Source organism: Rhineura floridana, chromosome 6 (assembly GCF_030035675.1).
Source record: "Rhineura floridana isolate rRhiFlo1 chromosome 6, rRhiFlo1.hap2, whole genome shotgun sequence".
NCBI lineage: Eukaryota > Metazoa > Chordata > Lepidosauria > Squamata > Rhineuridae > Rhineura > Rhineura floridana.
Window position 1 is genome coordinate 158,030,832 of NC_084485.1, and position 24,640 is coordinate 158,055,471.

The 24,640-nt window shown below is 42.8% G+C and overlaps 1 protein-coding gene across 1 annotated transcript in view; it reads left to right on the plus strand.

The window, feature by feature from the left end:
- CACNA1E (calcium voltage-gated channel subunit alpha1 E) overlaps positions 1–24,640 on the plus strand; it is a 683,463-nt gene that overhangs the window by 527,884 nt on the left and 130,939 nt on the right. The window contains exons 17-23 of the mRNA XM_061634264.1: positions 1,405–1,477; positions 3,087–3,204; positions 4,337–4,404; positions 12,711–12,808; positions 18,535–18,591; positions 20,353–20,952; positions 23,799–24,088. Coding sequence (XP_061490248.1) covers positions 1,405–1,477; positions 3,087–3,204; positions 4,337–4,404; positions 12,711–12,808; positions 18,535–18,591; positions 20,353–20,952; positions 23,799–24,088 — 1,304 coding nt within the window. The remainder of the gene's footprint in view (positions 1–1,404; positions 1,478–3,086; positions 3,205–4,336; positions 4,405–12,710; positions 12,809–18,534; positions 18,592–20,352; positions 20,953–23,798; positions 24,089–24,640) is intronic.

Below are 24,640 nucleotides of genomic sequence, written 5' to 3' on the forward strand. Positions count from 1 at the left end.
AAGCACCCTAAGGCCAGCAATTGCTTGGTACATTCTTCCAAGTTACGGCAGCCTAATCATGCTGTTTTCAGGAGAGAAATACATGCCTTGGCTGCATACATTCCCTGCATCTGCAGGTTTGCTGCACAAGCATTAAATTAACTTGCTGCCATGTTTGGCATTCTAAGAATCTTTCTGCTACCTTTTTGAAAGGTTTTTTGCCTTCACTCCAATGGAGAAAGGCTTAGAAATGTGTAGGCCAAATAAATTGTGGAAGGAAAAATAACTCACCAGTCAAATGTAGGAGAAGCAGTTGCTTAAACAAGCTTTATTGCAATAAAGAAGAGATCACTAATGTACATCAGGAGATAGAGTCAAAGGGTCTCCCTCTCGAACCATGGACCCACAGGCTTATATAGTTTTACAAATGTCACAGCAAAAAGCACATCTCATAACCATATATAGCAATATCCTATACTCTTTTGGGTGGTCACTTTCCACGTTTTTTGCCCTGCCCATCAATGTGCCAGGTTCGTACCCGCCCCAATCTGAAACCTTGTTATTCTAAAGTCCAGCTTGTGCCATCCTAAAACCAGCTTATACCAGCTGCCTGCAGCCTGACATTTAAAATGATACTCTTTGTGAAATCTTTCACTTGACCACAACTTCTTGTTTCCTCATCTCGGTTCAGTTCCAAGCTGCTAGCTGGCATCACACACAACTTACTCATTTCCTTTGTGACTGCAAAATGTACCTTAAGATGTGATAGAAAGCCTCCCAGCTCTTATAAGCAAATATAAGCATATTGATTATAGAATCCTACTTATCAGAAAGGTCAAAGTTCATTAGTCTTTCACACTACAAACCTAGGAGAGTGGTGGTAGCAGATCTGGACAGTGCTGCCAGTGGTCAGGAGGTGGAACTGCGTGCCTTTCTCCATGGCTCTTGTTCCTGAATCATCCGATCCTGTTCACCCTCTCGGCTCTTTGCTCTTACTGTCCCTCCATTCTCTTCTGCCATCTCATTGTGTACACAAAACATAACACAGAAAATGAGAAGTCTTCAGTATTAAATGCAGAACAGAGTATGTAGATTGAATAAATACGTGCAAACATATCTGATTTGCTTAATATCTTCTTACTGAAGAATTTGGGTGAAGGAGAATGGAGGTACAAAAATACACATTACTTTTATCATAACGACTGGGAAATTACAGCAGCCAGAGAAGAGATAATGGGGAGACAAGGAGGCTGGGTGAGTTAATCTTCTGCTGGTTGAGTCAGAAGAAGCTTCTTCTAGCTTGTAATTTTCGCATCTTTCTTTCTTTCTTTCTTTCTTTCTTTCTTTCTTTCTTTCTTTCTTTCTTTCTTTCTTTCTTTCTTTCTTTCTTTCTTTCTTTCTTTCTTTCTTTCTTTCTTTCTACAGATTTAATTTCTTGGATGGGACTCCTTCTGCAAACTTTGACACCTTCCCTGCAGCCATCATGACAGTTTTCCAGGTATACCTCTGGGGCTGGGAGCTAGAGAAATTAACTCAAATGTCTGAATCCTTTCATGATTATTCCATTTAAATAATCAGGTGTGACTCCGGGGCAGATGATATGAGAAACACAGGGGTGCCTCTGAAAATGGCAGTCAAGTTCTCTCCCTTTCCCTCAGTAATGTGTGGTACAACTTAGCTCATGGCCTGACATCATGAAACTGTACACTTCCCTTCTATACCAAGACAACCAGTGATGTGGAGTGTAGGCAGGGAACCCCATAAGGGGTAAGATGGAGGACACATTTTAGGGGGGATACCTTGTAATGTTTAATTCCACAGATATTTTGTTCTACAATTACTCTAAAGGGATGTTTACACATATTTGGTCAACACAGGTCAAGAAGACCCAGACAACAAACACTTATGGAAGTGGGAGGAGCTTTTTATACTGATCTTTCAAAACAAATGTTCGCATTTACCTCACTAGCAGCAGCCAGTGAAATCTGTGTAATTAATGCTGGTGAGAAGGAAACACTACTGCAGCCTCCCCCTCCTAGCCTCCCATCTTCTTCTCAACAGTCATGTCAGAGTGCCTGCTGAAATAGTCATTCTTTCATTGCACTGTCACCCATTGACTTCAGTTTCTGCAGTGGCTTTGTACATGAAGAGGCCCCTTAGCCCTCTGATAAAGCTCTCCATGCCTTATTCACAAGCACTGCTCATTGGCTCATCTCCTTTTATTCCACCCACCACCCATTCTGAGCTCCATCTACCCTCCGCTCCTTTTAATTCCTTTTGCACTCCTTCCTCTGAATCACCTGCCACGCTTGTTCCTCTGACTGGAACAGCCTAGTCCTCTCTGTTTGGTAAGATGTATCCTCTCTTTTCCTTTAAATGCACCCTTTCTCAAAAATAACTTCTTGAACAAAAACTTTTGGGAATACCATCACCACATCTTGAAGACTCCCACTGCTAACAGCTAACTATCCTCTATCTGTTCCTTTGCCAACCCTCTGGAGAAGCTTTGGAGGGGGCATGGGGAGCTGCAGGAGGAGAGGAGGGGGAAGTTTTGCTGCACAAGTGGACGTCTGCTGCATGAGCAGAACAGCAGCATTGAATGCAAACCGTAGAAAACATTTCAGCAAGAAGAGTCCTGTCCTAATCTAGCTTTGCACCACCAACATCCTAGTTTTCCATGTACAGGAAGCTGTCTTTATATTTAAAAAAAAATTGCCAGTACCATTCAGAAGCAAGAGTTTACTCTATTTACAGTCTGTACAGTACGGCAAAAGCTGATTCTGTAGCTGCCTCTCAGTATTCCTTTATCTGGCTTTTCTTTGCCTCCACCACGATCTCATCTTTCCTAATTTAGACACCAAGGCCCCCGAGAAGGGACTGTGCCTCTTCTGTACAGTCCCTGGTATTCTTTTGCCTGATTGTTAAATAAGAAAGGAAGAATTTGGGGCCAAATAAAAAATGGATTGTCAGATGAGGGAAGGAAGAGGTGGCTTTCCTTCTTTCTGTAGTTTGTTTCACTGGCTTAGTAGGATCTCCTTAACTGGAATAGCAGCGTCCCTCGTGCAAAATTTATAAAAATGTTGTAACAGAACTACTTGTTTGTTTAGATCCTGACAGGTGAAGACTGGAATGAAGTGATGTACAATGGGATTCGCTCCCAAGATGGCGTCAGCTCAGGAATGTGGTCGTCCATCTACTTCATTGTCCTCACTCTATTTGGAAACTGTATCCTTCCTATTGCTCTGTCTTGATAGTGGTTCTGATGTGTAACATTTTGTAGATTTCAGCACCATGGAGAGCAGTAATATGATCACTTCTGTTGACATCACTACTTTATTTTGGATTTTTAGAGCCAAACTAGGCGAAGCGCCAGAGAAATGCATTAGTAGACTCTGGATTGTGGGGTTTTTTTGGGGGGGGGGAGTTGTACCAAAATGCTGCCATTGAGGGCTGTAAATCAGACAAGGGCCATTTTTCGAATCCAAATTATACCCCCACAAACACTTATCTCCCACTAGAGGAAAAGTTCCTTTATATTTTCCTTCACAAATGTAAAAAACCACAGGAGAGGCTCCATTGTTTAAAAACGGACCAAGGAGAAGGATTAAGCACTCCCTCCTCCTCACCCCAAAAGCTGCATTTGAGTTTTTAAAAGTTGTAAGGTGACTGATCATGCATCTCCTGGCATCTTGTCTAGTTTGGGTTTTATCTTGACATGCAGGTTTGCCATACCAATCTGTACTTTTAGTAATAGCCAGCCCATCCCCTCAGACAATTTGTAGACAAGTCACAGTACTGCCACCTTCCTGAGACATTGGCAGAGATTTGTAGAAGTGGCCCTGCATTTGAAATTGTAGCACCTAGATCAGCCTTTCCCAACCAGTGTGCCTCCAGATGTTGTTGGACCACAACTTTCCTGACCATTGGCAATGCTGGCTGAGGCTGATGGGAGTTGTAGTCCAACAACATCTGGAGGCACACTGGTTGGGAAAGGCTGACCTAGATAGTGCCAGAGGCCTGGTTCATGGTGAGGTGGTTGGGATTTTTCTGTGTTTAGCAGGATCCCATGCCATGCTGGTAATATTTGAATGAATGACGTGAAAGGAAGATTGCATGAGATATACCACATCAGCACTGCTGTTGTCTTAGATTGCTACAGTGCTGACATGGAAACATCCTCTATGATCCACCCATCCCAAGTGAGATTTCAGCTTTAAACCAGTACTGGTGCAAAATACGTCGGAAACAAGCTGCAACTGCATGCACCAGTCATCTTCTTCCATAAGGCAGGGTGACTCTATGTGATGTCCATCTTGCTGGTTTAATTGAATGCTTCATTCACCCTCAACTGTTTTAGATACCCTGCTTAATGTGTTCTTGGCCATCGCTGTGGATAACCTAGCCAATGCACAGGAGCTGACAAAGGTAAATATAGGCCACTTTAGTAATAGCCACCCACCATCCATATTACTATATATTCTTAGCCACACTAAATTAATTTTGATGGGGCATAATTTGAGCTCCTATTTACCAGAGCAAAGCCAGAAAAGATTCTGAATGCCAAGAGCTCAACTTTAGAATATGTGAAATCATAATAGAAGAAACTGCCTCTGAATATGTGCTTGAGGACGTTGACAAGGTGCTTGGACAGGTTCGTGCAACTGCTTCTGTGCTGGATCCTTGCCCTTCTTGGCTAATAAAAGCTAGCAGGGATGGAACAGCCGGCTGGGCCAGGGAAGTGATTAATGCCTCTCTGCGAGAGGGGGTGGTCCCTGGCGGCCTGAAAGAGGCGGTAGTGAGACCACTCCTGAAGAAACCCTCCCTGGACCCAGAAAATCTTAATAACTATAGACCGGTAGCAAATCTTCCATTCCTGGGCAAGGTCCTTGAACGAGTGGTTGCGGGCCAGCTCAGACACTCTTGGATGAGACCGATTATCTGGATCCCTTTCAGTCAGGTTTCAGGCCTGGTTTTGGCACGGAAACAGCCTTGGTCGCCCTGTATGATGACCTCTTTCAGGAGAGATGGGGAGTGTGACTCTGTTGATTCTCCTTGATTTCTCAGCAGCTTTCGATACCATCGACCATGGTATCCTTCTGAGGAGACTGGCTGAGTTGGGAGTGGGAGGTACTGCATTGCAGTGGTTCCACTCCTACTTGGCAGGTCGCCTCCAGAAGATGGTGCTTGGGGAACATTGCTCGGCACCCTGAACTCTCCAGTATGGGGTTCCGCAGGGGTCAGTTCTGTCCCCCATGCTATTCAACATCTACATGAAACCGTTGGGTGCGGTCATCCGGAGCTTTGGAGTGCGTTGCCATCAGTATGCTGATGACACGCAGCTCTATTTCTCCTTTTCATCTTCTTCAGGTGAGGCTGTCAGTGTGCTGAACCAGTGCCTGGCTGCGACAATAGACTGGATGAGAGCTAATAAACTGAGGCTCAATCCAGACAAGACTGAGATGCTGCTAGTGGGTGGTTCTTCTGACCGGATGGTGGATGTCCAACCTGTCCTGGATGGGGTTGCACTTCCCCTGAAGGAGCAGGTTTGTAGTTTGGGGGTTCTCCTAGAATCATCTCTGTCACTTGAGGCTCAGGTAGCCTTGGTGGCACGGGGTGCCTTCTACCAACTTTGGTTGGTAGCCCAACTACGTCCCTATCTGGACAGGGATAACCTGGCTTCAGTTGTCCATGCTCTGGTAACCTCTAAATTAGATTACTGCAATGCGCTGTACGTGGGGCTGCCTTTGAAGACGGTTCGGAAACTGCAGCTTGTGCAAAATGCAGCGGCCAGATTGGTAACAGGGACCAGATGGTCCGAACATATAAAACCGATTCTGGCCCGCTTGCACTGGCTGCTTTTATGTTTCCGAGCTTGATTCAAGGTGCTGGTATTGACCTATAAAGCCTTACACGGCTTGGGACCACAATGCCTGATGGAATGCCTCTCCCGATACGAATCCACCTGTACACTACGTTTAAGATCAAAGGTCCTCCTCCGTGTGCTTACTCGAAGGGAAGCTCAGAGAATGGCAACAAGGGAGAGGGCCTTCTCAGTGGTGGCCCCCAAGTTATGGAATGATCTCCCTGATGAGGTGCATCTGGCGCCAACACTGTTATCTTTTCGGCGCCTGGTCAAGACTTTTCTCCCAGGCGTTTTAGCATGTTTTTAAATTGTTTTTTTTTAAGTGTTTTTAAATTCGTATATTTGTTTTTAATGTTTTAATTGTTGTAAACCACCCAGAGAGCTTTGGCTATGGGGCGGTATACAAATGTAATAAATTAATAATAATAATAATAATAATAATAATAATAATAAGGGGGGTTCTACCACTAAGGAGTCACAGCCAGCCCATACATATTTGGGATTTGATAGGGGATCTTTCAGATCAGTATTAATTGTTTCCAGTTAACTTCAGCTCTGTCCTTTCTTTTTTAGAAATTAATCGGCACCCTTTGGTTTTATTATTTTTATATATCTATCCTACTTTTTTGCCATAGTTTCTTCTCTATGAGTATTAAAAACAATGATAAGATACAATTAAAAACAATTAATTAAAAAAGAGCATAAAGCGATAAAGAGTGGTGCAATGAAACATGCAAGGAGCACAGCATAAATAAACAGTTGAAAACATCCCTAAAGGAAGTCCTGAAGGAAAGGGGTCCCCACAGAGACACCCCTATGCTCAGCTGCTGCCTAGAGTTCTTTCTCACTGCCTTAAATCCCCATTGCCTATTATTTCCTCCCATTGGTTTTATTTCTGAAAACAGCAGTCGGCCAATCCCTTCTATAAACAGGCAAAAGCAGCCAACTTACATTGTTGCATTTTGTTTTGTGCTATCAATGTTCTCCCCTGATAGTAAGGTAAATACTGTTTCCCCTGTTCATTTCAGTGGGACTTGTGCAACAGACCTTGCCAAGGGATTATTTTCCTTTTTTTAGGGCCAAACCAGACGTGACACCATTCATGAAATTATTGATGGTGAAAATGGCTTCTTTAAAGCAAATTGCTAGATATAGGGTAGGGTTCTTTAACCTTTCGCTTAACATAAGAGCATAAGAACATAAGAAGAGCCTGCTGGATCAGGCCAGTGGCCCATCTAGTCCAGCATCCTGTTCTCACAGTGGCCAACCAGGTGCCTAACCAGGTTGAGTCCTAACCACTGGAGTCCTGATTTACATTTCCCCACTTCAGCAATTTACTTTTTAAAAGTCATTCATGCAATCACTAATTGCATGAATGGCATTGCATCTAGTTTGCCTTCAGTTTATCTGCTTTTATGGAGATGGTCCTTTTTATTACAAGAGTCAAGGTTTATTACAGTTAGTGCTTTGAAAGTATAGTGCCACAAATGTTACTCGTTTTCCTCCAAATCCCCTGCTGTCTGACACTGGTGCAGTCTATCATTAACTAACAATTATGAGCTGGGACCATGCCAAGCAGGACTTCACTGGCAATTGGTGTGTGACTGTGTTCCAGGATACCAAACGGGTTACTAACTGAGCAACTGGGCCTGCTGCTGCTGCTGTTTTCAGAGTGGCATTGGTAGAAATGGTTAGATTCCACTCCATGTCTCCAATTTCCGTAACAGCTTCATCAGCCACAGCTTCCTGAACACCAAGCACACTCTCTAGCATGAACATACTGTATCTCTGACATGGTTAATGTGACTGAAATAGCATATAGTAATCAATTGTGTTGTCTAATGTAACTCTGAAACAGACAAATGTGCACCTCCCCAATGGAAGAGAGAGGCCGGCAGTATTTTATGCCCACATAATTAATAAAAATGACACCTAGAAGGAGGAGGAAAGAATGGTGATGGTAACTCACATAAGTCAGAAATAAGCTGTAAACATACTAATTGCAGATAGGACAATGTCATGCCCTTCTGCATTGCCCCAAGAATGATCTTGAGGTGGGTGACACAATTCTAGATGCCATAAATGAATAAATACTGCTCAGGCAATGCAGGACAGACATGGTAAGGTTCTTAGATAGGACACCTTCCGGGAACCACATGCAAGCTACTGTGGGGAAGAAGCTGCTAGACTGGCGGCTTGCTTGTGAATTGCCTGAGCAGAAATCAGCCAGAATGGGCTGCAGATGGAAAGGGTGGGACGTATGAGAGGCTATGAGCCTCTCAGCTCCTCCTAATGGCTTGTAAGCCTAAGAGGGGGTCAAGGTAAGGAGGTGGAGCAGAGTGGAGGAGAGGCTACGGCCACACTAGTCACTTCAAAAGCAGCCAGAACGGTTTTTCTGGCTGTGTTTTGAAGCGACACTGCCCTCTTCTGGCTACACCTCCCTCCCCCACTGCTACTTCAGATCTTTCAGGGCTGCCCACAGCAAAGCCTTCAGCCAATCACTGTCTCTTCCTGAGCTTGCAGCAAGGTGTTTTCATTGGTCACATCTGGAAGACAAAGGAGTAGTTCTACCAATCAGTTGCAAAACCTCCCTGAAGCTGAATTTTAATAATAATAATAATAATACACTGGAACTGATCTGACAAGGTTTTCAAAGTGAAAAGGGGCAGAGTTTGACTAGTGTTGTCTGCCCTGTTTTGAAAGAAGAGAGGTAGAGATGCACTGGAACCAACACAACAGTAAGTGGGTCTTTATCCTGAGTCTTCAAGGAGGATAAAGGAACTAGTGAAGAAGTGGTTGGCTTGCCAATGATGAGTCGGGCATTTCTGGTCTGGTGGGAAGCCAGGAACAGCTCTGAGGGGTCTGAGACCCCAGGACTGTGACACTCTGAGGTGTTTGGAGGAACGGGGGTTCAAGTGTGACAAGCAATAATAATAATAATTTTGGAGATGGAAATAAATGCACTTGTGCATGTCCTTTCCATGTCAGAGATCATTGTCCCTCCTGTCCCCAAGGATCAATGCAGTTTACAGGGAGCTCCCCATTCAGAGTAATTTTGCTAGATGTGATTAAGGTTGGAGATTGACAATAGTTTTTATTGAAGAAGGAGTGGCACAGGCATTATTTCCTGTGATGTACAATTTAATTTCTTTTGACTTATGATTGGAGGGGCTGGAGACAGAGACAGGTATGATGAACTACTTGGAGGTGTTTTGTGGTTGATTGGAGCATAATGTGTTATTTTCTAGATGGAAATAAATGCACGTGTGGACTTCCTTTCTGGTCAAATAGGTTAAATAGACTTAGCATTACAAAAACCTAAACAATTTTTTTACTAGAGGTTATTTGGGGATGAGTGCACACACACTGTGGACAATGATGCCCCGTGCACTGAAAATACTTTTAAAAGCAGATGAGCCCTGGTGGGCAGACCAAAAGTCCACACAGCCAAGCATCCTGTTTCCAATGGGGCCAGCCAGAAGCTTCTGTAAAGCCCAAAACATGGGACAAAGGCAACAACAATTACCTGCATTTTCTCTCTCTCCTCACCCCCATCCCCATTCTCTAGTATTCAGAAACATTCCAACTGCAAACATGGAAGTACCATATATTTTTATTGTGGCAAATAACCCAATGATACGCTTATTCTCCATTAATTTGTCTAATCCTCTTTTCATCTGCCTAATCCCCTAGTGGCTGTCACCATCTCTTGAAGCAGCAAATTCCATAAATCAATTGTCAATTATGTGAAGTAGTTTCATTTGTCTGTCCTGAATCTACTGCCATTAGGGTGACCCTGAGATCTTATATTGTTTGAGAGGAAAGGAGGTTCAGGGCCAGTTTCTAGCTTCAAAAAGCACTGTAAAAATCTGCAAAGCCTGTGAACAGAGATGATAGTGAAATGTTCATTTATTTATTTAATTCCATTTATGAACCATTTCCTATGAAACATCTCAAAGTAGTTAACAATAGTAACATCAACAATTTCATATCTAAACCAATTCAAACTGAATGCAGATACAAACTGTGATGGAAAATAAATCTCCACTTAAAATGCTTGCTGAAAAAGGAAAGTCTTCTGTAGGCACCAAAAAAACTATAGAGCAAGTGCTTGTGATATGTAATGGGAGGGAGTTCCAAAGAGTAGGTGCCGCCATGAATGTGACTTACTTCCAAGTATCTGTGCTTAGGGCTGAGGGTTAGCCTTAGAAATCTGTTCCAATTTGGTAACCCTGATGTGATGCAGTGTTGTAACTACCGGTGCAAATGGTGAAAAGCTTTGGGTTGTACGCAGTGATAGTCCTACTCAGAGTAGATCCACTGAAGTTAAAGGACATGGTTATCTTAGGTCCAGTAATTTCTTTTTTTTTTACAATAATTTTTATTCAAATTTTCATAAAACATAGAAAACAAAATCATAAAACATTCAAAGACAAAAAACAAAACAAAACAAAAATGATTAAACAAAAAAATAAAATAAAATAAAATGTTGACTTCCCATTTGTCACATATCAAATCAGTTATAGGTCTACAATATATAACAATCCTGTCTCTTAAATCATATTATAAAATCACTTTCCTCCAGTAGTTATCTTAATTAATCATCAAATCTCATAAACATTACTTTATTCTTTCCACAAAAAGTCAAAGAGAGGTTTCAATTCTTTAAGAAATATATCTATCAATTTTTCTCCAAATAAACATGTCAATTAATCCATCTCGTTAATAATTATAATAATCTTATTGTCATAACCGTAGTCCAAATAAACATTTCGATTAATCCATCTCATCAGAATCTGTTAGGTCCAATAATTTCAATAGCCATTATTCCATTATCCCTATTAGTTCCATCTTCCATCTTCAATAGTCCTGTTAAGTCCAGTAATTTCAGTGTCCAATCTTCCATTATCAGTATTCCATAATAATCTTGCTGTTGTAGCCATAGTCATATAATAAGAGTCTGATGGGAATTTCCTCTATCCCAAATATTTTCTTGCCATCCATTCTGAATAAGTTGCTGAAATACTGTTGTAAAGTCATATCTGTGTTCTTCTTTTTTACAAAATGCACTGGCTCATCTCTTAAGAGTTTTTCCATTGTCACATGGCTGCAGTTAATTCCATAGATTTTCTCTATATCAAGCTCCATCACATCATTCCAGTCCAGAAGATTATCCAAGCCATTGATAACTTTATCTCTAATATCTTCATTAATTTCTTCAGAGATAACGTTAAATTCCAAACAGTAGATTTTATTTCTAAAATCCATAAACTCCAGATCTTTTTCCAATTCCACATTTGTTCCAATCTCCAGGGCTTGTATCTTCCCTTTATTTTTTCTTTTCTCATCTCTGATCTCATTCTCCTCTCTCACAGGGTCCCCTATTTCTTTAAGCTCCTGCGTCATTTTGCTCAGTTCAATTTTCCTTACTACCCTGTCGCAGGGTTTGTTTCGTTATCTCAATCTCATCCATTATTTTCTGAAACATCATTACTTCCAGATTCTCAGCCACTTTCTTGATTGCCATTTTTAAAACCACGAAAACAAAGCAAAACAAAAATAAAGAAGAACCACTTCTTATTTCAGCAACAATTGGGTTAATATTCCAGGCTTGATGACATCACAGTATAAACAGAGCAACCTGCCTTATCTCTCTTGTGCAAGAATGCAAAACAAATTTAGTTCCCAGCATCAAAACAGTTAGTGGCGTCGTGAAGAAGCAGATTCGTCAAAATAAAATAGACCAAAAAGAGAATAGTCCCAGACAATATAATATTCCTCGGAATAGAAATCAGGAATAGAAATCCCTCTTCTGTTTATTATCTTTAGAATGCACTTCCAGGACAGCTTTTTGCGACAGAAACAGAGATAAGCTGTTAATTTCGTGAATAACAGAGAAGAGCTATATCTCACCCAGAAGTTGTCCAAAGCCGATCAATCTGACAAATCTCCTTTTGCTGCAACAATTTAAACCAAGTAAAAAAAATAATAGAAAGAAGGGTGCTTGCCTGTTAGTCCGTTCTCTCTTTAAAGAAAAGATAAACGTATCGCTTAAGCAGATAGAGCTTGTTCGGAAGTCCGTCCGGCATTGTTGGCTGGACCTTATCTCATAAATTAATGAAATCCAGTCCTCCCAACAGAAACAGGCTTTTGAGGTTGATCTCTACGTTTCTCCCTGCCCGGGAGAAATTTCATCAGTCAAAAAAAAAAAATGTTCTGACTGATTTATATCTGAATAAGCTTCTTTTGAGGCGGGAGCCCGTCCCAAAAGCAGGCACAAGCGAAGTCACCCTTCCTGGAAGTCCTTAGGTCCAGTAATTTCAACGGGTGTCCTCTGAATTGGACTTAGTTAGATACAGCCCTTTAACTTTAAGATTTTTTTACAAAACAACTGGTTTCAGCAAAAATTAAGGTCTAACTATGGTTCCATAAGTCTCAATTTGTCTTTGGTTGCATCTCCAAGAATAACCCTAATTCTGTTTATGAAAGGTATGTGTGATTTTCAGTCTTGTAACAAGGGTTACTAGGTTACAAACTGGAACTACACATAGTCTCTTCAAATTCCATGGTGCAATGAGAGACGAGGCAGCCATGGCTTTCCCTACCCATTATTTCCTTGGCCCTATTCCTTGCTCTCTTTTCCTACCTGCTCTAACAAGCAGTAGTTGGGGTATATCACAGCACTTGGGGAATAGTGGTGGTACAGAAGATAGGAGAAGCCATGGCTTCTTCCTCTCCTATTACATCAGTGAATTTAAAGAGACTGTGGAGACCTCTGTGTTGCAACCTGGCAACTGTTCTTATAACATAGGAAAATTAGTAAATTCTCCCTGTCTCCTTTTGACCAGCACCTTTGTCTTTTCTTTAGGATGAGCAGGAAGAAGAAGAGGCTTTTAATCAGAAGCATGCCCTGCAGAAAGCCAAGGAAGTCAGTCCAATGTCTGCTCCCAACATGCCTGCTGTAGAGTGAGTTGACAGCCTCATCCACTATGGAACACCCTCTCCCCACATCCTACATTATATTAGAAAGAAAGAGAGCCCTCTGTAGGGGTGCTGTTGAAAATTCACCTAACACAAATTTGGTGGTGGTTCCTCAGATGAAGCATCTGAGAAATTTCAAGTAAAGCCAAAAGACTGTTTACATGAGACTTCCACATTTTTCTTGAATATTCTGTACATCCCTAGGTTACCATTAGATTTAACTGAAAGAAAAATATGAAGTGGATTTGGAGGTTCCTCTGCAGGTGAAATACCTGAGAAACCTCATGGAAAGTCAGAGAGGTTTGCTAAGAAGAGCAAAATATCTCACAAGGTGTTTGCATGTTCCTAGCACTGTGCTGTGGCCATAACAGTGTCATACTTGTAAGCATTCATGAAAAGAACATTTAGCACCATTGATCCATGGGGTTGGAAGAGTTTGGATGGCTCAGAGTAATGTGAAAAGGAGAAGGTTCTTAGTTCATCAAGTTGTTGGAAAGATTTTCTCCATGCCAGTGCCAGCATCTGAAAAGGAAGGTTTGTTCTGTTATTGAGAAAATTGACCCCAACTGTTTCCTCCTAGAACTTGGTTTCCAGGTCTCTTACCATCTTTGTTTACCCTCCTCTGGACACATTTGTTTGTCAAATCTGTTAGATCAGTTAGGTTTTCTTTAAAAGGGATTGAACATTCCCTGCATTTTTAAGGAATTGTTACTCTGTGTCCATTTTTTTAATTCACATGGAAAAATCTCCACCATGTACAAGCCCCGATATTTTGAATTGAGGCAAAAGTGGTTCATACTAAAACAAAAAAAAGGAATGAATACAGCCTTGCAAATGCATTTATACAAGTTACTAGCCTAGCAAAATTCTTACTAGCTTGCCTGCCCACCCACCAGTAAATCCATGAATTAAAAAATAAAATAATAATAATCTCTAAAACTCTTAATTAAAGAACTTAGAAAAATTGGTATTACAAAAATATATTTGGGGCTTACTTTTGTTTTGCAATAATATAAAGGTACTTAAAAAACTGCATAGCACACAATAAAAACTAAAAACACTCAATCTTCTGATGCCAGAACTTTAAGATCACAGAAGAATTGTTCTGGGATTAGACAGGCTGAGAAGAAAATATTTATTATTTCATTGTTGTATTTTGTGATAAGAGAGCAATGTTTTACCTTTCAGCAAAGGAGGTTTTCTCTCTTCCCCTCCAACATCTGTTTAGACGAGCAAAGCTTTGCAGTCGAAGCTAGACATCCACATACACACCGTGTATCATTTTTCTCAGAACATGAATGGGCTTACATTTGTGCTGGATTTCCGTCCTGGAGCAACATGATTTTAATACCAAACTGAGTCACTAATAATAAAATCCCTCTGGACTCTCCATGCATATTTTGAGGGCAGGCTCTCTCCCACCTCCCAAGTAAATAGTCATTGACCTACAAATTAAGCAACAGGGTTTCCAGGGCAGATGGCCTGGTCTTCAGGCAGCTTTAAACTTTTGAGCCCTAACACTTTTCATAGGAATTAAGGCCTAGCCTCTGAGCATGTAAATAATTCCCTTTCCATATCATAGAAAGTAACCCTAACCAAAAAGGAAAAAGCAACAACACAAGGGGTGGGATGGAATGTGGTGGTGGTGGTGGGGTTGGGCCCACTTTTCACAGATCAGATAATGGCTCATTAGTCAAACAATACGTTACAGCTCGGTAGGGTGAGCATCAAAGAGACATCTAACCAAGAAACCCACTGCCTTAAGAGAGTTATAGGCCCTATTTGCTGCTGCTGCTGCTGCTTAACCAGCCTGTCCCATGAGCGCCTCCTAATGGTTGAAAGATAACACGAGTAGCTCTATTGTGCTGTGCAAAGGGGGATTTTGCCTCTAGTCTGGCCCTATGGATGAGAGAGGTATTGATTCTTCTCTTCTGACTCCTTCAGCTCCGTCTATGGAACAAACATCCCTTTCCTCCGAAAAATCCTCCAGACGACCATAGCTCGTAAGGTTACAAGTTCATTCTGCATCTAAAGATCAATACTGACAATATGAAATGTTCAAATATGAGTGCCTTCAACTTAGACACTTGGTTCAATTGATTACATTTTATGTGTCCATTTGTGCCCACTGGCATCCATTTGGACACACAACTATTACTTTAAAAAGAACCCTTGCTCCCCTGACTGTGTATTAAATTGTTCCATACAAATGACTTTCCATATGGTAAAAGCTGCCATGTACACGTTTTAGCTAGAGAGCTGGCCCAGAGACTCTGTCCAGAGAGATCCCAAGGTATAGTTGCTCCTTCACAGCTTCTCTTCTGGCTGGCTCCCACCCTGTTAGAATGTTTTGTTATATTATGTTGGAAAACCAGATTATATAGGGTATTTTGCTTCAGCAACCTTGGTGGAAAGGGAACGCTACCCTGGAAAGTACCCATGTGATGAAGCCTACTCATCTGATGTAAACATTTTTACAAAAACTGGGAGGGGTGGGAACCAGTGTCAAGTTTGTCAGCTTTGTGACAGCAACTGTACCCCATTGATAGTTGGCTCTAATGTTTCATGTCCCTAGGAAACAAGGAAAATGCTGAAATTAAGAGCAGAGTATTTTTGAGAAGGGTTAGGGTTGAGAAGAAATATGCAGTTAGCTGATCTTGTTCCGTAGGAAGAGATTACTCCACCTTGTTCCATTGCAGTAGATTACCCCACCTTTTAAGTGGGAATAAAGAGACTATTACGTAAACTGCAGAATTGCCAGTGGTACTCCTTGACTTAGGTCATGCATTTCTTCAAAAAGGAGCTAGTTCTTTGGAATTGGGTGGGGAGCCAAAGGTAGAAGGAGAAAGTCTGGATACTCAAAAGCTCTCTTTTCGTACAAGAACTTCTGAACACTAACAGTGAAGGAAAACAGGTCCATTGTTGCTAGCAATAGCAGGAGTCCAGACATAACAAGCATTCTATTTAAATGTTCCATGGCTGTGCTGGAGGGAGGGAGGGAGGGAGGGAGGGAGAGGATCTCCTCATTTGCAGAAAACATCAAGAACAAAGCCCACTACTTCTTATAATGAAAATGATAGAGAAGAAGTATGGCAAATTGTATGCTGATGTATGAAAGGATATGAATGTAAGCATACTGGCGGATGTGGGTCCGGTTATGGGTGTGTGCTGGCCACAAGGATTTAATGTATGGTGGTGCCCAAAAGCCTCCATTTCTGGTGCAGAGGAATGTTTTCATGTGCATTGGTTTGTGCCTTGTATGTGGATATGGTGTGTTGTATATGCGAGACTGGGTATGGGTACCCAGAGATTAAATGGGTTTCATGGATGATGTATGTGGTACTAACATGGACACGTCTGTGTGTGCATTACAGTATATCCGTGCCATTGTAAGTGCATAGGTCTAGGGGTTCCATTTAGAAACGGCTGGGAGAGGCACTTGTCACTCCTCCCCTCTGTTTCATATGATTGTTCTTCAGAAGCATCTGTATCTCTGGTTATTATGAGGAATTAAAATCTCATCACAAAAATGGTCTTAAAATACACTATTGTTCTTTCACAGTTTAATAGTCAAGAAGTGCCAGCCTTTGAACCTTTATATGACTCTGACCTGGATACGCACACATTTTGCTGAGCTGTTCCCTCCATCACTAGTCCGAGTCTTGAGATGATGCCACTCAGTACAGAAGTCCCCAAATCTCCATGGATTTGTCGTGCATCCCTTTTTATTTATTTATTATTTATCTTATATCCCGCCCTTCCTCCCAGTAGGAGCCCTTTTCAAAGTATATAATGGATGTATATGTACGAATTTGCATGCTCATGCATATGTCTCTCTCTTCACTGTAGATGCAACAGGCACAAATATTATCACTATTCATCGGTCAATTCTTGTAATTGACTGTTCTCAGATTTTTGTTTGCTTGTCTGAGGCCTTGTTTCTTAATTTACAGAAACATCCTGGTCTCTGCTTCCATTATTTCTATTCCATAATTCTCTGCTATTAGTGTGGAAAGAACAATGTTGGCATCAGGGGTTGTTGAAGGGGTGGGTGGGTGGGTGAGTAGCATGATTATTCACAGTTGACTCCTCTCCTCCCATGTGTTTCTGTATTCTTGCATTACCAGAATAGGTAGGATGGAGCCACAGCAAAGTGGCAACCATGTTACTCCCATGACTTTAAAATATGTTTTCCCTTCACGTTTCTTTTCAGTTCACATTGTCTCCTAGGCAACCCTTGCATGTCTACCACAGAACTCGTGTGTGGTGTAGAGTATTCTGGGGCATGCTCTAGAGTGCATAGATCATATGAAGCACAAGGTGGGCCTGATTGTTTCCCCATGTGAACTCAGTACACCCACCTAAGACTTCACAGTTAGGTCAGGGGTGGGGAACTTTTTTGGCACATGGGTGGAGTCACCTATTTGTCAATCACGTGACTGTCAAACCAACATTGGAGGTTGAAAGGAGGAGTGCTGGAAGGCTTGCAAAGTGCATCCTGCGCATGCTCTTTCAACCTGCAACATCAAAGGTTGAAAGGGACAGCATGGAAAAGGGCTTTGTGATCCTCACTGTGTTTCTGCTTTGCACCTCTGAAGTTGGGGGTGGAAAGGAGAAACATAGGGAGGATGGCCAACAGCTTTCAAAGCCTCCCTGCACGACTTCTTTCCATCTTGGAAAGGAGAGATTTCCATAAATGGAAACTGCTTCGTCTTCCTTGAGTAAGGTGTGCTCCTACTGCCCAGCAGATGGGCAGTTGGGAGCACCTCTTGTTCCAGCAAAGGAATAATTGGGAGTCTGCTTAAAGCTCCCGATTGTTCTTTTGAAGTCCCACCCTTACCTGCCCCACAACTGACATCATGTAATACATCAGGAGTAGGGTGAGTGGGCATGGCTTCCTCAAAACACCCTCATTGCCAAACGGAGAGGCCTGGCGGCTGAAGTTTGGCTCATGGGCCAGAGGTCTCCATCCCTGTTTTAGGTGAAGTTCAATTGCAGATAGCTGTTGTTCAGAGTTTGAGTGTTTCACTGTTTCATTGAAGAACCCCTGATGATAAGGTTCCAAGGAACCCCGGCGTTTCCCGTAACACACTTTGACAAAGCTTTGGTAGACAATGAATCGTCTTCTGAACAACACTGCTGCTTGTTTTCAACATACAGCTATTCCTTCTGTTTGCTCCCATGTTGAGAAGCAGGCAGCAGTAAGGACAAGTGCAAACAGGATGATGCAAATTATAGTTCCATCAATTTGACATACTTTTGTGCTTCTAGAACTTTTAGTGCTAGGTTTTGACCCCAGATGTCATTACAAGCATTGCTACCTGAGATCCTTATCTTGAAATACTGAGGATCACCTTAGGCTTCAGGTGGTCAAAGCACATGCCCTCCCAGTGAGCTTTGGCCCTCTCCATGTTCCATTCTCTTTGCATGTAAATGAGCGCAGAACAGTTGTTCCCAAGTATCAATATATTCAGTCTTTCATATACTGAAGCCATTTCCTAGCTGTGAAGAAAGACATATTCTTTACTTATCTGTATTTATATTTAATGTTCACTACTTTGGTGAAACACATGGATTATGAATGACCTCTGTGCACAAGTGTTAGAGCGCCAATGGTTCTCTGCTTGTGCATGTGTTGAAGTGTATGCACTGGGAGTGCTGAGACCCAGGGATAATGTCATGGACTGAACCCATTCATTTTTCTTCCCCAGAAGAGACAGAAGGAGGAGACACCACATGTCGATGTGGGAACCACGCACCAGCAATCTGTATGTGTGCATGTGACTTTGTGAGAGGTTATATGTGTGTGTGTGAAAGACTGACTTTGTTTGAGTGCGTAGGTGTTGCTTCATGTTTGTGTCACATGAACATGTATGAATGTGTTTTCTTTTTATTAGTGTGTGAGTTTGAACAGCTGTGAGTTAGTGTGGGCCTAAAATCTGTGTGCATTGTTCTTGTACAAGTGTGTGTGCTTGTTTCCATTGTGTGTTGATGTGTATACCTATGAAGAAATGTAACGTGTCTATCAGGTTGTGTGTGTGTACATTGCTATTCCCTAAATGTATATTTGTGCAGGCTAAATTAAAGGTTGTACAGTGTGAGTGTGTTGATGACATGCGTCAGGCAGTCCGTCTGCTTTATATATATGTATGCCTGCATTTCGTCTGTCTGTCTTGGAGACATGAAGGCCCATAAAAAAACCAGAAAATGGGGAGGAGTTTTTTCTGGGTTTTCCCCCATTCCTGTCTCCCCCATTCCCCCCCCCCAATGGGGAAAACTGGGGGGAAACGGGGGAGTCATTTCCACCACAATTTTGTCTGTTTTTTGGGGGGCATTCACATCTCTAGTCTGTCTGTTTATAGTGTTTCTGCGTGCAGTTTTTACAATATTTTATAAACTCAACAAACCACCCTCAGAACAGTTAATGCTATATAGGCAGACATTCTCATGACAAAAAGTGCCATCTCATCAGAGCTTTAAGTCCCTTTGTAATGTCCTATCAAGAGAAAGGACTGTGAGACTAGATGAGCATTTTGCTCCAAAGATACAGAGACTTGAGCTTTGTGAGTGACGGTGCACCCTCACTAAGAACACTCTTGCCTCCTGAAACTCAAATCCAGGATTTGGGAATATCAGATTATCTGGCAGCTCGATCCTCTTATGATTACTGAGGAGTAAGTTGCAGTTTGTGCCATGGGGAGTTACTTGAATTGCAGACGTAGTTGGTGGAGTGATAACAAGAGATGAGAGGCAAAGAACACAAACACTGCTGGTCTCTCAAGATGAGACTTCTGCACCTAACCAGTCTGGGTGCATTTTGCTGCAAGGCCCAGGCACTGAGCATTTAGACAGAGTGGTCTAAATGGGGCTTGGCATTGCACACCTCCCCTCTTGCTGCTGCTGCCTGCACCCTATGCATGCACCTCTTGGGTCCCACTGCCCTTCCTTAACACTGCTGACCGATTGCCACCCTCTGCAGAGCAATAAAAGAAATGTTCCATTTGCCTACTAGATGGGCCAGCTCTTATTGGCTTCTCTTTCATGCAACACACAACGCCAAGTACCTTCTTGTTTGTAAACATTTGCTTGTTTAACTGCATTTTAAATTTGTTTAAAGTTAATGTACAACCAAACTGCTTCTGTGTGTTTAAGTGATGGGGGGGGTGGCAGGCACAGATAAGCAATATAACCCCCCCCCCCCGTGTCTTGGTGAATATGTCCTGGTTTTTTTTGTTCATTGCCTTGTGGCTTGTCGCCATGTGCTTAATGAAATGCGGGGTGGTGTGTAGTTATCTGTGGATCTCACACAAGTGGGCTTGATTCTCTCATGATCCTGCAGACTGTGTGATTTTAAAGGGCTGAGAAAATTCTTTTGGCTGGACTGTCTATTCACGAGACAGGAAAACAGAGAATCAAGTCACATGATGTGGTTTTGGATGGTCCCAGGTGCATGGTGTATGTGCTGGACTATGTCCTTGTCTTTCTGACAGGGCCCAGGTGGACTGAACTCCTTTGTTTTCCTTTCCCAGGAGGGACAGGAGGCGGCGGCATCACATGTCTGTGTGGGAACAGCGGACCAGCCAGCTCCGCCGCCATGTACAGATGTCTAGCCAGGAGGGTATCAACAAGGAGGACCCTCCTTTGCTCAACCCTCATGCCAGTATTTTTCAGAGGAGAAAGCTACTGGAAAACACTGGCCTTGAAAAGAACGAGGAGGAGCGAGGGGACAGGACAGAGCGGACAAATGAGGAAGGCCCAGCACAGCACATCCCAGGTTCTAATCCCTGCCCAAGCGTCAGGGAAGAGCAAAGGAGCATGTCTCCACGAGCCAAGCGGGAATGGGAAATGTGGCATCACAAATCGTTCCATGGGAACTGTGACCTGAAAGAGCGGGAAGGCGGAGGGAGTGTGAGCTTTGAGGACAGGGCCCGGCTCAGGCAAAGTCAGAGGCGCAGCCGACACCGCCGGGTAAGGACAGAGGCCAAGGAGAACAGGTCAGCCAGCCAAGAGACTGGCCCAGAAGGGGCCAGCACAGCAGAAGGAGAGCAGGAGGAGGAGCAGAAGAAAAATGAAGAGGAAAAGGAGGCCTTAATGGAAACGGAGCAGGGGGCTAGTGAGGAGCTGACAAGGTAAGCAACGCAACAACAGCGACACCCCACTCTGCTGTCTCCCCAGTTTCTCCCCCATGAAGGGGAGATGGTGTGCTCACACATTGCATTCATGTGCTACCCACCATCAGAAAGGTGGTAACCGGACCCCTTATAGAGGCTTCAGGTTTCAGCTTTGTAATTGCCTTAGGCTGCAGTCCTGTGCACTTATTTGGGAGTAAGCCCCTTTGAACACAATGGGACTTTCAGTGAAACATGCATAATTGCGGGCGACCATGATGTCAAACAGTAATGAGCCATGCTGGTTCATCATTGGATGGTGGATAATAAGCATTTCTACACATTCAGATTATCTAGGAATTATACTAGTTATCGTTCGGCCATATAGTGTGCAAACTGCTATTTAGGAGGGAGGTACCTGGCACCTGGGCTGGGAGTCAAAGCCAAGCCCACTGGAAGAGCCAGAAAAGGCAGGAAAGCTGGGACCCAAGAGAATATGCTGTTTTTCTTTATAAGGTACTTATAAGCAGGCAGATTTATATGAATATACATCTGTCTTTTGTGTAACAGTCCTTTCTCCTTTGGATACTCTTCTTGTTTCTTTGGGTGCCGACTGAATAATTTTCAGATAATATAATTCTGTCTGCGGGACTTGTAGTTCCCCCCCTTTTTGGCGCCTTTTTCTAAGCAAGCTATGCAAATATATTTTTGGTTGGCCATGAAAATGGTGCCCTCTCAGATTCCTAATTATTGGTCTGAGCATGCTACATGTTACAAGCAGGGATGAAAAGATGTACATATTTGCAGATGTACATATTTGTTCTTCTCCTCAGCAAGAAGCAGTGCAGCCAAAGTAAAAATTCTGCATGCGTCTCCGTCTCCTCCTTCCTCAGCTGTTGTGCCTGCTGATTACGTACACTGCTGACTCACTGCTGGCCCCCAATACATTTTGTTGTCTGAGAAGGGGCAGCAGATGCTCCTGTCCACCAAGCCAGGATGCCCAGTAGCCCAGGCTAAACAGAAGAGTCCACAGGCACCAACCCCTCTCCCCTGCCCCCCGACAGTGAAAATACAACAATCATCAATAAAAAAAGTCCACCTTTTTCATGTTACTCAAATGGCATTTAAACAGGTTTATTTTTGTAAAGTGGTTTTCATGTATTTATTTGTTATTAAATTTCCATCCTACCTTTCATCCAAGGAAGTCATGGTGGCATACATGGTTCTCCTGTTCCCCATTGTATCCTCACAACAACCCTGTGAGGTAGGTTAGGCTGAGAGACTGTGATTGGCCCAGGGTCACCCAGTGAGCTTCATGGCTGAGTGGAGACTTGAACCCTGGTCTCCCACATCCCAGTCGAACACTCTAACTACTACACCGCACTGGCTCTATGGCAATAAGTTTGGAATGTTCTTGATTTGGGGGGATATTATGGTGCGTTCATATTTCTGGATTTGATTAAATGCTAGAAAGAGGCGTATATCTGATTTCTTGACCATTTGGGAAGAGTGTAACTATATAATCTTGCCCTATGGGCAGTTTCCAACATGACACCACAATGGCACAGTATCTCAAACTAACCATTAAATTATGGATATTACAGGTTTAATTAACTGTGGAATCAAAGTGTGTGATTTGTGAATCATCTGCCATAAACCCAATAAGAATTCAGTCAGTGGGAAACGTTAATTAAGAATGTAGTCAACTGTAGTACCATCTAATGACGTCTGAAGGACCAAGAACTATTTCAGAAGCCATCTTCATAAAGGTTTCCACAGCCTTTAGGCCTGGCCTGGCAAGCTTCTGAACAGTTGGATTTCTGTCTTGGGCAGCTGATACTAACTGGGCCTAGGTTTGGGGTTCATTCCCATACAGGAGCAGCTTCCCCTAAGCTCCAAATTCTAGAGTTCATTCAAGTCTAATTTCAAAGAATGGTCCTAGAATCAGGCTCCTGGCCAGGCAGGTAGCAGCTATCAATACCCACAATTCACCAGTAACGCTTTATGGAGGATGCTCTGATATGTGGAACCTTGGAGGTCTTTTAGAAGGCTAGTGAGGACAGAGTGTGGAAAGGAATGCAGAAGTGGGTGGGGCTTCCTTCCAGCTTTGTACATGTGCCTCTTGAACATTTACATTATGTACAACAGGTATAGTTCTTTAGTTTGATTCAGATTTGTTGTATTCTAACAGACTAAAATTCAGTATTAATAATCAGAATACTTAAGGATTAAAAAAAGTGAATTTTTATGTGTGGCTGTCTTTCAGTATATGATTATATATGGAATAATTGTTCTAATTCCTGAAACCAGGAGGTGTTCATTATTCTGGGTTTAATTAAATATGGAATGAAGTATTGTGATCTGAGATGTGCCTAACGTTTCTGTCTCTCCCCTCCTTTAATTTTAAACTAACCCACAACTTTCATTGGCAGCTGATGTAGTGTAGGGGCTGTGAGCTATGAACCCAGGACGTTCGCAGTGCAAATCTTACTAGGCAGCCTTAGGGAAGCCACCTCAACCCCAGCCCCCCAATATGAACAACAAAGAGCATGCCTTAATAATTTTTCTAGTCTTTAAGATGTTATGGAACTCTTTTCGTTGTAGTTTTTGCTGCCTGCAGCAGACTAACATGGCTATCCCGTGGCAATTTTTACACCACTCACACAATATGAGGCAATACCATCCGATCTTGCAGAAGTCCTGCAAGCAGTGCTTTTGTAATGATTTGTGCGCTCATGTGTCTGGAAGTGCTTTGAAAGCATTATGTAAATACTAAGTGACATAGTTATTCTTACTGTCCACAAACACACTTCTCTGATCTCTGCCATTCCCTCTTCTCTTTTGACCTTCTCTTCTTCTCCACATAGGACCAATGAAGCCCCAGCAAATGATGCTGAGTTTGCTGTGGCCACCCAAGAGCCAAGCCCCTCAAAAGGCCACCTTGAGCAGGACAAAGTCAAGGATGCTAGTCCAACTGAGCAGGATGGCAGCAGCCTAGACACAAGTGAGCAAGCACTACTAGGGGACCTACCAATGGAGACGGGCAGGACTATCAGTAGAAGCGAACCTGATCTCTCCTCCATCACAGCCAACACGGAGAAAGCCACAGAGAGCACCACCATCATGATTGACGTTCAAGACTCTGCTGTGGTACAGAGTGAGGATCTCTCTCTTTTTCTGTTTGACCACAAGGCTCAGTTTGTTAAAGGGTCATGAGGAATGCCATTCAGGTCTGCCAGACATCCTTCTGCCCCTTTTGTTAGGGTGGGGGTGGGGGCATCTTGTAGACTTTGTGCACACCAACACGTATGTTTCTTGATTCCTCTACACTTGGCTACTGTATGGCTGATTTTCAGCTGGATATATGAATCCAACTGCGCTGAAAAACGCCGCATTTTGAAGCAGCATGGGGAGATAGTGGGATTTCCATCTGTGTCGTTATATCTGTGGTGACCCAATTTACACAAGCAAGTCAGTGGTCAGAGTTTATACATGAGCTTTGGAAACAGCTGTGGATCTCTCATTCCATGCAGAGAGCTGTTTGTGTGAAGCGTGTTCCAAAATAGCTACAGTGATTTCAATTATAGCAGCCTAGCCTGCGTAAATATTGCCAAAGTCGCCGCTCAAGATGCCACCAAAGTCTTCTCAGCCAATCTTGGATATGAACTCTGGGAACTTGTAAAAACCCACCTCAAATGAGAAGTGCACT